This window comes from Diaphorina citri, unplaced genomic scaffold, assembly GCF_000475195.1.
Source record: "Diaphorina citri unplaced genomic scaffold, Diaci psyllid genome assembly version 1.1 scaffold109, whole genome shotgun sequence".
In the NCBI taxonomy this organism is placed as follows: Eukaryota; Metazoa; Arthropoda; class Insecta; order Hemiptera; family Psyllidae; genus Diaphorina; species Diaphorina citri.
In genome coordinates, this window is record NW_007377546.1 from 65,193 (window position 1) to 77,797 (window position 12,605).

At 39.5% G+C, this 12,605-nt stretch overlaps 1 protein-coding gene across 1 annotated transcript in view; it reads left to right on the forward strand.

Moving 5' to 3' along the window:
* The window catches only part of LOC103524630 (protein cycle), a 33,293-nt gene that overhangs the window by 7,153 nt on the left and 13,535 nt on the right, over positions 1–12,605 (forward strand). Inside the window, exons 4-11 of the mRNA XM_026819995.1 lie at positions 899–967; positions 5,771–6,008; positions 6,566–6,618; positions 6,949–6,988; positions 9,350–9,441; positions 9,521–9,603; positions 9,895–10,158; positions 12,304–12,547. Coding sequence (XP_026675796.1) covers positions 899–967; positions 5,771–6,008; positions 6,566–6,618; positions 6,949–6,988; positions 9,350–9,441; positions 9,521–9,603; positions 9,895–10,158; positions 12,304–12,547 — 1,083 coding nt within the window. The remainder of the gene's footprint in view (positions 1–898; positions 968–5,770; positions 6,009–6,565; positions 6,619–6,948; positions 6,989–9,349; positions 9,442–9,520; positions 9,604–9,894; positions 10,159–12,303; positions 12,548–12,605) is intronic.

The window sequence follows — 12,605 nt, forward strand, 5'->3', positions numbered from 1 at the left end:
GACTTTCCAATGAGACTTTGACCCAATGTTCAAACAATTATGAGTTCTGATTTTCTTCAAACAACTTCAAGCCATATTGCAGTCAAAGAAATTCACCAAAGGGTTTTCCCTTCATTCCTCAATTTTTCATTCGTACAGCAGGAAAATCTAACCATATTGTGTTTCGTCCATAATGTTTTTTCTTCTCCTTGTTTATGTAATCATGATTGAAACTTATCCTCAATGTGATTACATAAACAATAATAAAAAATTGTATCATGTTTTCTTGTTTTCAGTTGAATATTGTTTTTCCTTAATTAATTCAGACATGGTTGCGCCATCAGCGACCTGAGCGCGCAAGTTGAAGGATTTCCTTTTGTCTGCACAGTTACGACATAGGAAAACTTGAAGAAAAATAACTTTGAGGTTTAAAGTTTGTTTTTGAACAGAAAAGGGTTCAAAAGTAGCAACACATTGTTGAGAATTACATAATTTACCGTTTGATCCAATGATATTGTGTCATAACGTTTGAATCTACAGTGATGACCTGAGACCTGCAAAATATGGCAAAATAGTATGGCGCCATGGCAATATGGCATTTGGCGGTCTCTGGTGATGACCGATGAAGATAACCGTAATAATCTAACTTACAAAAGAATCAATGTTTGTTTGTTTGTTTGTTTGTTTGGTTTGGTTTGCTTGTTTGTCTGTCTGTCTGGTCGTACTTTACGCACGCCCAATCCGTTCATCCGATTGAGATGAAACTTCGTCAACTTTGATTGCTCAAGTACATTTCCGGGAAGATTGTCGGCTATTTTCCGTTTGTTTTTTTGTTAATCTACCCCGAGTGAGGCCAGTAAGTAGATGGGTGACATTTCATTATCCATTTTAATGAGAACTATGAACATTTTGATTTCAGTGGGAGTGACTTTGAAGAGGACACAGGGGAGGATAGTGGCAAATCTCTCAAACTCGATGACAGCAAGAAGTAAGTGGTGACTCCATCCCTGATCTTGACTCTCTTAGTCTCTTACTAAAGTGCAATCAAAATTGGAGTGCATTTTATTATTATTATTATTATTATTATTATTATTATTATTATTATTATTATTATTATTATTATTATTATTATTATTATTATTATTATTATTATTATTATTATTATTATTATTATTATTATTATTATTATTATTATTATTATTATTATTATTATTATTATTATTATTATTATTATTATTATTATTATTATTATTATTATTATTATTATTATTATTATTATTATTATTATTATTATTATTATTATTATTATTATTATTATTATTATTATTATTATTATTATTATTATTATTATTATTATTATTATTATTATTATTATTATTATTATTATTATTATTATTATTATTATTATTATTATTATTATTATTATTATTATTATTATTATTATTATTATTATTATTATTATTATTATTTTTAATTCTGGTAATTGAGCCCAAGACCTCTTAATTCAGGGTTGTATCTAGGGTTAACCGAGGGGCTCTGTGTCCCCCTCAATAAAATCCTGGATACGGACGTGTCTAATGGTGGGTCCAGACTTGTGCGATGCAACGTGCAAAGCATTTGCATTGCACGTTGCACGTAAAATCAAATCTGACGAATGCGAACGTTTTTCATGTATCCGAGAATTTTTGTACCGATACTCAACTATAGTAATGTCCTATAGTAGGTACATCATTTGCATTGCATTGCACGATGCTTTGCAAACACGTCCAAACTAGTGCAACGCACATCAAAGACATTCGCCAGAAAACCGCCAACCTCTCGGATACCCACAAACGTTTGCTGCAATGTTCAAAAACTTTGCTGCAACTTTCTCAAACACGTCCAAACTAACGAATTTCATTGCATTACACGTTGCATTGCGCGTGTCTGGACCCACCATTAGAGCGCCATTTTTTGTCAAATCTTTGAATCAAACTCTGGATCTTCTTTATGTCGCGTAACAATACCTTCCAATAAATGATACTGGCACCATGTATTGTTAATTTCTGACGACTCGACTGTCCCTCTGGATCTTCTTTATGTCGCGTAACAATACCTTCCAATAAATGATACTGGCACCATGTATTGTTAATTTCTGACGACTCGACTGTCCTTTATTTCTCATTTGAACAAATGACATATAAACATCACTATGAGAAATCTAGAGAAAAACCTATACGAGTTATTGGGGCAAAAAATATCAACCTCATAATATACGGGAGAAAGAAAGAGTAGGAGAGAGAGGGGGAGAGAGAGAGGGGGAGAGAAGTGTTAAATACTAAATGGGCGTGAATATGGGCAATCTTTCTCATTCAAGTGTTGGGGTCCCATTCCACGAAACACTCTGTACTCAATCTTTGCTGAAAAGACCAAACTACACTTCCCCATAGAACTGTAAACCAGGAGATTGGAGCTTCTTTTGAAACCATCATAATTATTATTATTCACTTTCTTCTTTCATGTAAATTTTCTCATTTTTCTCTTTGTTTTGTTTGCTTTTTTTCCTACTTCTCTGTTGATTTTTCATTGTCACTAAGAAGAAAGAGAGAGTACCTTATTACCTATCATGTGACTTATCAGCTGATCAGACGTTACATAAATTTATGTTTATAAATATATAGATAATTCCAACATAATATCACTAGTTAACGGTGTCAAACAATGTTTTGTTTATTTTTTTCTCTACAATTCTCCTGCTATGTTCGTTAAGTAGGGGGAAAAATCAAGTTGATTAAGAGTTGAGTAAAGTACTTTGCCTACAACTTCAAGCATTAAACTCACATGAAAAGGTACACGCGCGATGGGAAACACTTCATCAGAAGACATGAAACCTGATTCCTGATTCATCCGACTTTATTTTGAACCCCATGTGGTTTCTGATTTCAGAAGTACCTGTTCCACATCCACGTACGTCGAAGATGGGCAGATCCCCTCATCTAGCGTTCATCCCATGGAATATCAGCAGGCTGATAGCACCAGGAAGTCGAAAAAACGAAAAGGAGGCTCCTCATTCCAGTGAGTAAGGCTCTGAATTTCATTCAACGGAGTGAGGTTTCAGTTTTAACGCGGCGATTTTGTATTTAGGGGTTTAGGGCTAGGTTTATTGAAAAAAATAAATAAATAAAATAACAGCAAAATAAATTTTCACGGTGAGGAGCTTTTTAGTGACCCAAAGAAACACACCTCTGACCTCTGACTCACTAAGAGAAATTTAGCCATAAAACCCATCACAAGTACTTAACTCTGTTTGCAATGCAAATTTTTCTCGTTAAAATAAATTAATAAAAATTAAAATAAAAAGTCGATGTCTTTTCGTTCAAAGAGTTTTGAGGTTATGAGTCAAGTAGATGCCTTTTTGAGGCCAGATGTTTTTTGGTTCAAACAATGTTGACTTTCCAATGAGACTTTGACCCAATGTTCAAACAATTATGAGTTCTGATTTTCTTCAAACAACTTCAAGCCATATTGCAGTCAAAGAAATTCACCAAAGGGTTTTCCCTTCATTCCTCAATTTTTCATTCGTACAGCAGGAAAATCTAACCATATTGTGTTTCGTCCATAATGTTTTTTCTTCTCCTTGTTTATGTAATCATGATTGAAACTTATCCTCAATGTGATTACATAAACAATAATAAAAAAAGTGTATCATGTTTTCTTGTTTTCAGTTGAATATTGTTTTTCCTTAATTAATTCAGACATGGTTGCGCCATCAGCGACCTGAGCGCGCAAGTTGAAGGATTTCCTTTTGTCTGCACAGTTACGACATAGGAAAACTTGAAGAAAAATAACTTTGAGGTTTAAAGTTTGTTTTTGAACAGAAAAGGGTTCAAAAGTAGCAACACATTGTTGAGAATTACATAATTTACCGTTTGATCCAATGATATTGTGTCATAACGTTTGAATCTACAGTGATGACCTGAGACCTGCAAAATATGGCAAAATAGTATGGCGCCATGGCAATATGGCATTTGGCGGTCTCTGGTGATGACCGATGAAGATAACCGTAATAATCTAACTTACAAAAGAATCAATGTTTGTTTGTTTGTTTGTTTGTTTGGTTTGGTTTGCTTGTTTGTCTGTCTGTCTGGTCGTACTTTACGCACGCCCAATCCGTTCATCCGATTGAGATGAAACTTCGTCAACTTTGATTGCTCAAGTACATTTCCGGGAAGATTGTCAGCTATTTTCGGTTTGTTTTTTTTTTTGTTTTTTTTTTTTTTTTTTTTTTAATTTCCCCGAGGGAGGTATTCTGAGGTGTAGGCATTTTATACTTGTACGGATGAATAATGTAATAGTCTAAGGCTATTGGGTATTAATATTTTTAGCTAGTGTGAGATGTGAGATATTTGTCAGGTGCGATCTAAGCGCTATTAATGCTACTTGGGTTCTTACTTCCCGTGTTCGTGATATAGATATGGTGGTACCTGGTACCTGGTACCTCTGTCGGCAGTGTTGGAAGCATTGGGGGTTTATAAATCTAGGCGCTAAACGAAATCTAAGGTCCAAGAGAGTGATCTTGACGAGGCTGAGAGCACCCCGAAAGCCAAACACAGGGCTCAATTTTTTTTTGTCCCTGTCCAGAATTGAACCCTGGACCTCTGGAGGGCAAGCCTTTGTTCATTTTTGTTCAGTCAACCGAAATGGACCAAAGCTTATTATTGAATGAATCAAGTTACTGGCCTACTCACATTGACTTCACCCAGTCTGAGTTAGGCCAGGGAAATTGCTGGATAGGCTTGACCCGTGAAGGCGATGGCCTCAGGCTTGATCCTTTGTCTGCATTGATTCTGATTTTCATCTTTTACAGGGAGAACTATTAGGTCAAAGCTGGTTTGACATATTACATCCTAAGGATGTGGCTAAAGTTAAGGAACAATTATTCTCATCAGATTTAAGTCCAAGGGAGAGGCTGATAGACGTGAAAAGTAAGCAAGTAATTGTTGGCCTCCCTGTGTCGAGGTACAATTATAGACACACTAGTCCGACCTCTACAGTATTACAGACCGCGCTATCATACCTTATAATGGGCACTAATATAATTATTTAATAACATTACTATTTGCTAGTTATACCTACCTAGTTACCTGATAGGTTGCCGAGTAGGCATTTTATACTTGTACGGATGAATAAAAAGGCTATTGGGTATTAATATTATAGGTAGTGTGAGATGTGGGATATTAGTCAGGTGCGATCTAGGCGCTACTAATGCTACCTAGGTTCTTACTTCCCGTGTTCGTGATATAGATATGGTGGTACCTGGTAGGTACCTCTTTCGGCAGTGTTGGAAGCATTGGGGGTTTATAAATCTAAGCGCTAAACCAAATCTAAGGTCCAAGAGAGTGATCTTGACGAGGCTGAGAGCACCCCGAAAGCCAAACACAGGGCTCAATTTTTTTTGTCCCTGTCCGGAATTGAACCCTGGACCTCTGGAGGGCAAGCCTTTGTTCATTTTTGTTCAGTCAACCGAAATGGACCAAAGCTTATTATTGAATGAATACGATAAAACGAGTTCTTAGGTTTTACGACCCGTCTTTTTTTATGTACCTATGTCTCGCTTGATAGCGTCTTTTAGTTTGTTTGTCTGCTTGTTTGTTTCAACATAACTCTCGAACGATGTATCCCATTTTGATCTAGGCGCACGGCAGTGCCCCAGGTCAAGTTCCGGCCTCAGCACGCCAGTGTGTTCTATTACATGAAATATTTCGACGCTCTTTTACCCCTATTATAACTCCGTTAATTTTCGCTCTTCCAGACAGAACCACAGTGAGATTGAGAAGCGTAGACGCGATAAGATGAACACGTACATCACAGAGTTGAGCGCCATGGTACCCATGTGTCACGCTATGTCACGCAAACTGGACAAGCTCACCGTGTTGCGTATGGCTGTGCAGCATTTGAAGACGATACGGGGCGCTGTGCACTCATATACCGAGGGACATTATAAGCCTGCCTTCCTTACTGATCAGGAACTAAAGCATCTCATTCTACAGGTATGAAATCTTCCCCCTCTTGTTTTAGGTTTGTAAGAAGGAACAATAACGTTTGGCTGGGGGTCTGCAGCGAGGATACCAGCCTGAATTTCCCTTGCTATAGAAATAGCAAAGGTTGAGTGCGAAGGGCATCCACTCGGAAAAATTTTCGTAACCAAAACCAAATGTCAGCCTAAGGCAATCACCCTAGGGCTGATTGAGAGGCTGGCGAAAAACGCCGACCTCGTCTGAACTTTGGAAAAGGCGAGGAAGGAGAAGAAGTTAGAAAGGAACTGTAACAATGGAGGTGTTATCATCCCAAAAATCGAAGAGAGAAGGAGGGCATGATAGGGGAAAGCCAGGCGTTCATGGAACGAGTCTTGTGTGTTTAGGATAAAGTTCGCCCCGCGCGGGAATCGAACCCGCGACCTATCACTTCCAAGGCAGGCGCGCTACCTTCCTAGCTAACTAGACCGAGACCTAGCGTGATTGTAATATTGTAGCCGAACGCTACCTTCAGGCCTGGCTGTTACTACTGGAGTTCACTAAACCGCTAGTAATATTTTGTTTGTTTGCAGGCGGCCGAGGGGTTCCTGTTTGTAGTTGACTGTGATAGGGGAAGAATTCTCTACGTCTCTGAACCTTCCCCCTCTTGTTTTAGGTTTGTAAGAAGGAACCATAACGTTTGGCTGGGGGTCTGCAGCGAGGATACCAGCCTGAATTTCCCTTGCTAAAGAAATAGCAAAGGTCGAGTGCGAAGGGCATCCAAACCAAAACCAAATGTCAGCCCAAGGCAATCACCCTAGGGCCACTAGTAATATTTTGTTTGTTTGCAGGCGGCCGAGGGGTTCCTGTTTGTAGTTGACTGTGATAGGGGAAGAATTCTCTACGTCTCTGAAGACAGAAGAGGTTGTAGAAGAAGTAGGAACTGAAGAGGTTGTAGAAGAAGTAGGGACAGAAGCGTCTCTGAATCCGTCTCACAAATATTAAACTATTCTCAGGTGAGTACCCATTAGTGTTATTTAGAAGAAAAGGTCTTTTTAAAATATGGTTTTAGAAGTTACTGTTGAAATTTTGATTAATACATACGTAGGTATATGGGTTTTTTTAAAAAAAAGATGACTGTTTCACTGCCGTTTTTATTTCTTAGCGTAGCAATGAAACTCGTATGGTCTGTGTCCTAGCATGCCCATCCCGTAGTAGGTATGTCCCTCATCAGATAGGCGATAAGAGACACAATACATCAAGTATGGGTCAACACGAGAACACCAGAATTACCAGACAAGGGTCTGGCTGGTTTACCCGAAAAAGGGGGAAAACCAGGCTGAAATTTCCCTTGCTGAAGAAATAGGAAAGGTTGAGTGCGAAGGGCACTTCAGTTTTTGTAGCCAAAACCAAAGCAATCACCTGAGGGCTGATTGAGAGGCTGACGAAAAATGCCGACCCTGTCTGACCACGGGAAAAGACGAAGATGAAGAAGAAGATCTTTAGTACAGTTATTACTAAATTTAGGTCATACACAAAAAGCCCACTTGAGGCTTAGGTGTAGGGCAAACAGCCCTAAAGGCTACATTTAGGAGCTAAAAGAAGCCCGAGGGGGCCCCTAAACACAGCCCTGCCTATAATGTACCTACATATATGTATATAGAAGTGTATAGTTATACATAGAATTGTATACACACTCGTAGCTCGTAGTTTAGAGATAACTATGTTTTTTTTTTTTTTCTCAAGGTCGTACGACTAGGTAAATCTTGAAGCTACTTATGTTTAATTAGGCCAAGAGATACAGGTTTTCATTTCGCCTATGCAGAGCTATATAGATATCAGTACAGTAGAACTTCGATTATTTCAACTCCAAAATTCATTGTTTTTTTTTCCGTCTTTCAAAAGATATCCTATCTTATCAGAGGAAAAGATCATAGATAGTGATCGTTTCAACCTCGATAATTTCAACTACCCCCGGTCCCAATTAGTTGAAATAATCAAGGTTCTACTGTATAGTGTATACTATACATATTTATGTAATTAATATACATAAGTGAGATATATCTGTTATGTAATATATGCGAGATATATGTATTTAATAGGCTTAGTAGTTAGCTACATGCTACATACTTACATAATTTGCAGACACTTGTACGCATATATTCTGAGGTATAGGCATTTTATACTTGTACGGATGAATAATGTAATAGTCTAAGGCTATTGGGTATTAATATTTTAGCTAGTGTGAGATGTGGGATATTTGTCAGGTGCGATCTAGGCGCTACTAATACTACCTAGGTTCTTACTTCCCGTGTTCGTGATATAGGTATGGTGGTACCTGGTACCTCTTTCGGCAGTGTTGGAAGTATTGAGGGTTTATAAATCTAGGCGCTAAACCAAATCTAAGGTCCAAGAGAGTAATCTTGACGAGGCTGAGAGCACCCCGAAAGCCAAACACAGGGCTCAAATTTTTTTTTTTGTCCCTGTCCGGAATTGAACCCTGGACCTCTGGAGGGCAAGCCTTTGTTCATTTTTGTTCAGTCAACCGAAATGGACCAACATTCAACGGAGTGAGGTTTCAGTTTTAACGCGGCGATTTTGTATTTAGGGGTTTAGGGCTAGGTTTATTGAAAAAAATAAATAAATAAAATAACAGCAAAATAAATTTTCACGGTGAGGAGCTTTTTAGTGACCCAAAGAAACACACCTCTGACCTCTGACTCACTAAGAGAAATTTAGCCATAAAACCCATCACAAGTACTTAACTCTGTTTGCAATGCAAATTTTTCTCGTTAAAATAAATTAATAAAAATTAAAATAAAAAGTCGATGTCTTTTCGTTCAAAGAGTTTTGAGGTTATGAGTCAAGTAGATGCCTTTTAGAGGCCAGATGTTTTTTGGTTCAAACAATGTTGACTTTCCAATGAGACTTTGACCCAATGTTCAAACAATTTTGAGTTCTGATTTTCTTCAAACAACTTCAAGCCATATTGCAGTCAAAGAAATTCGCCAAAGGGTTTTCCCTTCATTCCTCAATTTCTCATTCGTAAGTCTGAACAACAGGAAAATCTAACCATATTGTGTTTCGTCCATAATGTTTTTTCTTCTCCTTGTTTATGTAATCATGATTGAAACTTATCCTCAATGTCCGTCTTTTTTTATGTACCTATGTCTCGCTTGATAGCGTCTTTTGGTTTGTTTGTCTGCTTGTTTATTTCAACATAACTCTCGAACGATGTATCCCATTTTGATCTAGGCGCACGGCAGTGCCCCAGACCAAGTTCCGGCCTCAGCACGCCAGTGTGTTATATTACACGAAACATTTCGACGCTCTTTTACCCCTATCATAACTCCGTTAATTCTCGCTCTTCCAGACAGAACCACAGTGAGATTGAGAAGCGTAGACGCGATAAGATGAACACGTACATCACAGAGTTGAGCGCCATGGTACCAAGTTCCGGCCTCAGCACGCCAGTGTGTACATTACAGACGAAACATTTCGATGCTTTTTAACCCCTATCATAACTCCGTTAATTCTCGCTCTTCCAGACAGAATCACAGTGAGATTGAGAAGCGTAGACGCGATAAGATGAACACGTACGTGGGTCCAGACTTGGCCATGGTACTGAAAAGTAAGTCTGTGTACTTAGAATGTAAGAAAAAAAAAAAAAAATAGTACCTACCCATTTTTAGCCTTGTAAAATTATAATGGCTGAATAAAATGGTATTTTTTATCACAATAACTAGACCAGGAGGTTACTAAAGGTACTTTAAGTACACTTACTAATGGCCAGTGGCTTAATTTTGTTGAAAAACTTTTTTTTTGTACTTTAATAAATACAAATAAAAAAAATGTCCCTTTGAATGGCCAGAGAAATTTTCTGTATAGTTAATTTTCATTATCCTTCTCCTCTCTCCCTCAGCTCTACTCCCGGTCAAGACGGCGGATATCCCGGCCGAAGTTTCCCGGCTGTGTCCCGGCGCCCGGCGCTCGTTCTTCTGTCGCATGAAGTGCAAACACACACCCGCCTCCTCCTCCTCCTCCTCCAGTAGTAACAGTGCGCCATCTACGCAGCCGGGACCCAACACCCCCAGTCCGGGAACCGGTTCCTGCGTCAAGGAAGAACCGGATACAACGACCGGGGCCGCGGCCTCCTGTCATCGTAAGAAGAAACAGCAGCAATCAGGTAGTGACACCTCGCCTTGCCCTGGGGTAAGAGAACCCTGTGGGGCAGAACTATACCCCGGGCAAGAGCCAGGAACTTCTGAGGAACTTAAATCCGTTGAAGTATCAGAAAGCCCTAAAAATATTGAGGTATCAGAAACCCTTAAAGAATTCAGTTTCTTTAAGGGTTTCTTTAAAGAAACTGAATTGTTTGAGGTAGCACAAAATCCCCAGGAACCTAAAGCCCCTAGGAAAATTGAATTGTTGGGGGTAGCAGGAACTTCTAAGGATCCAGACTTCTCTAGGGCACCTGAATCATTTGGCACAGCAGAAACCCCTACGGAAATTGATCTTATTGTATCGGAAGATCGTAAACCTAAATCCCCTAAAGAACTCAAATCGTTTGAGTCAAGACAAACCCCTAAGGCACCTGAATTGTTAGGTGTACCAAGAACCTGTAAGGACCCCGACTTCCCTAAGGCACCTGAATTGTTAGGTGTGCCAGGAACCTCTAAGAACCCCGACTTCCCTAAGGCACCTGAATTGTTAGGTGTGCCAGGAACCTCTAAGGACCCAGACTTCCCTAAGGCACCTGAATTGTTAGGTGTGCTCCTAGGAAAATTGAATTGTTACGGGTAGCAGGAACTTCTAAGGACCCAAACTTCTCTAGGGCACCTGTATCATTTGGCACAGCAGAAACCCCCACGGAAATTGATCTTATTGTATCGGAAAATCGTAAACCTAAATCCCCTAAAGAACCCAAATCGTTTGAGTCAAGAGAAACCCCTAGGGCACCTGAATTGTTAGGTGAGCCAGGAACCTCTAAGGACCCCAACTTCCCTAAGGCACCTGAATTGTTAGGTGTGCCAGGAACCTCTAAGGACCCCAACTTCCCTAAGGCACCTGAATTGTTAGGTGTGCCAGGAACCTCTAAGGACCCCGACTTCCCTATGGCACCTGAATCATTCGAGTCACCAGAATTCCTCAGGTATTTTGAATTGTTTGACGGCCAACTCGGGTCTTTTGGTTCCCTTAGCCCCTCCCCACCTAACAGAGACTCCCCTGAACCCCTCCGGCCCCTAGATTTGCCTGGGGATGCAATAGCCCCTGAAACCCCCAGACTGGTAGCCCCTAGGGGCGTAGAACCTACTAATGAGGAATCATCGGATAGCACAGTTGTTAAAGTCAAGACCAAAGGTAGGCTGAAGTGGCTAAATAAGGTAGGCTAAATAAATACTGAAGTACAAAGGTAAGAGGCTTTGATCTTGTAACCTTATTATTTGTAATGCATTCCAAGACGTTATCTTGAAATGTTCAGCTCCTCTTAGGGCGAAAAAGTTGTAGAGGAAGCATTTGAGTTGTGCGTTGTCCGCGCACTAAACTTTCTCTCTTTCGTTTCGTTGATTTTCATGTGTGTTTGGGCTGTGGACTTGTACTCTTGTACACAACTTTACATTTCATTTTCCCCGCAAACTACGTTCGTTGGCAAGAATATCTTGTTGTTATAAAACTCAAAGAGAAAACTCAAAATTCGTTACAGATACATCATTCTCGAAATGCATCAATAGAAAGGTGGTTTTCTTTATTATTACAATAGTAATAAAAAGGTACCTACGTATAAGGAAGGGACGGACTATTGTATTCGCTTCGGTGTCTGTCAGTTGGTCTGTCTGTCCCCATAGAAGGACTTATTCAAACCTGGTCGACCTATATATCAAATTAAAAGTCTTTTTACCAGGAACACGAAAGTGGTGGTGCAAATTTTGTCCAGAAAACCATAAAGCCAAAAAACCTGGTTTTTGGGGGATTTTTTTCACATTTTCTCACACAAATGAGCTCTAATCTTGAAATTTGTCAAAGCGAGAAAGTTTTAGATAACACTTCAGTCATTAATTTACGGAAAATAAAAAAGAAATTATTATTTTTTTTTTTGCTTGCCTTCTCATTACAAAAATTATCACAGACTATACTTTTCTTTCACCTTCTATCACCATATTCCTCCATACCTATCAACCCATGTCCTCTCTCTCCTATTATTTCAGATCGGAAATACTCAGTGATCCAATGTACAGGGTATCTCAAGTCGTGGGCCCCGGCCAAAATGGGGCTCGAGGAATCAGAGGGTGAAGGGGAAGTACCCCATGTCCTCTCTCTCCTATTATTTCAGATCGCAAATACTCAGTGATCCAATGTACAGGGTATCTCAAGTCGTGGGCCCCGGCCAAAATGGGGCTCGAGGAATCAGAGGGTGAAGGGGAAGGAGGCGAAACGTGTACGCTGTCTTGTCTAGTAGCTGTAGGCCGTGTATTGGCCGATAAGACGAGGATATTGAACAAACAAGTCAACCTCAGACCCATACAGTTCCTATCTAGACATGCTTTGGATGGCAAGTTCCTGTTTGTAGATCAGAGGTAAGGAAAGACATTCAAATATTTACATGGGTTGGGTACCTACTTCGAGGAAAAGTCG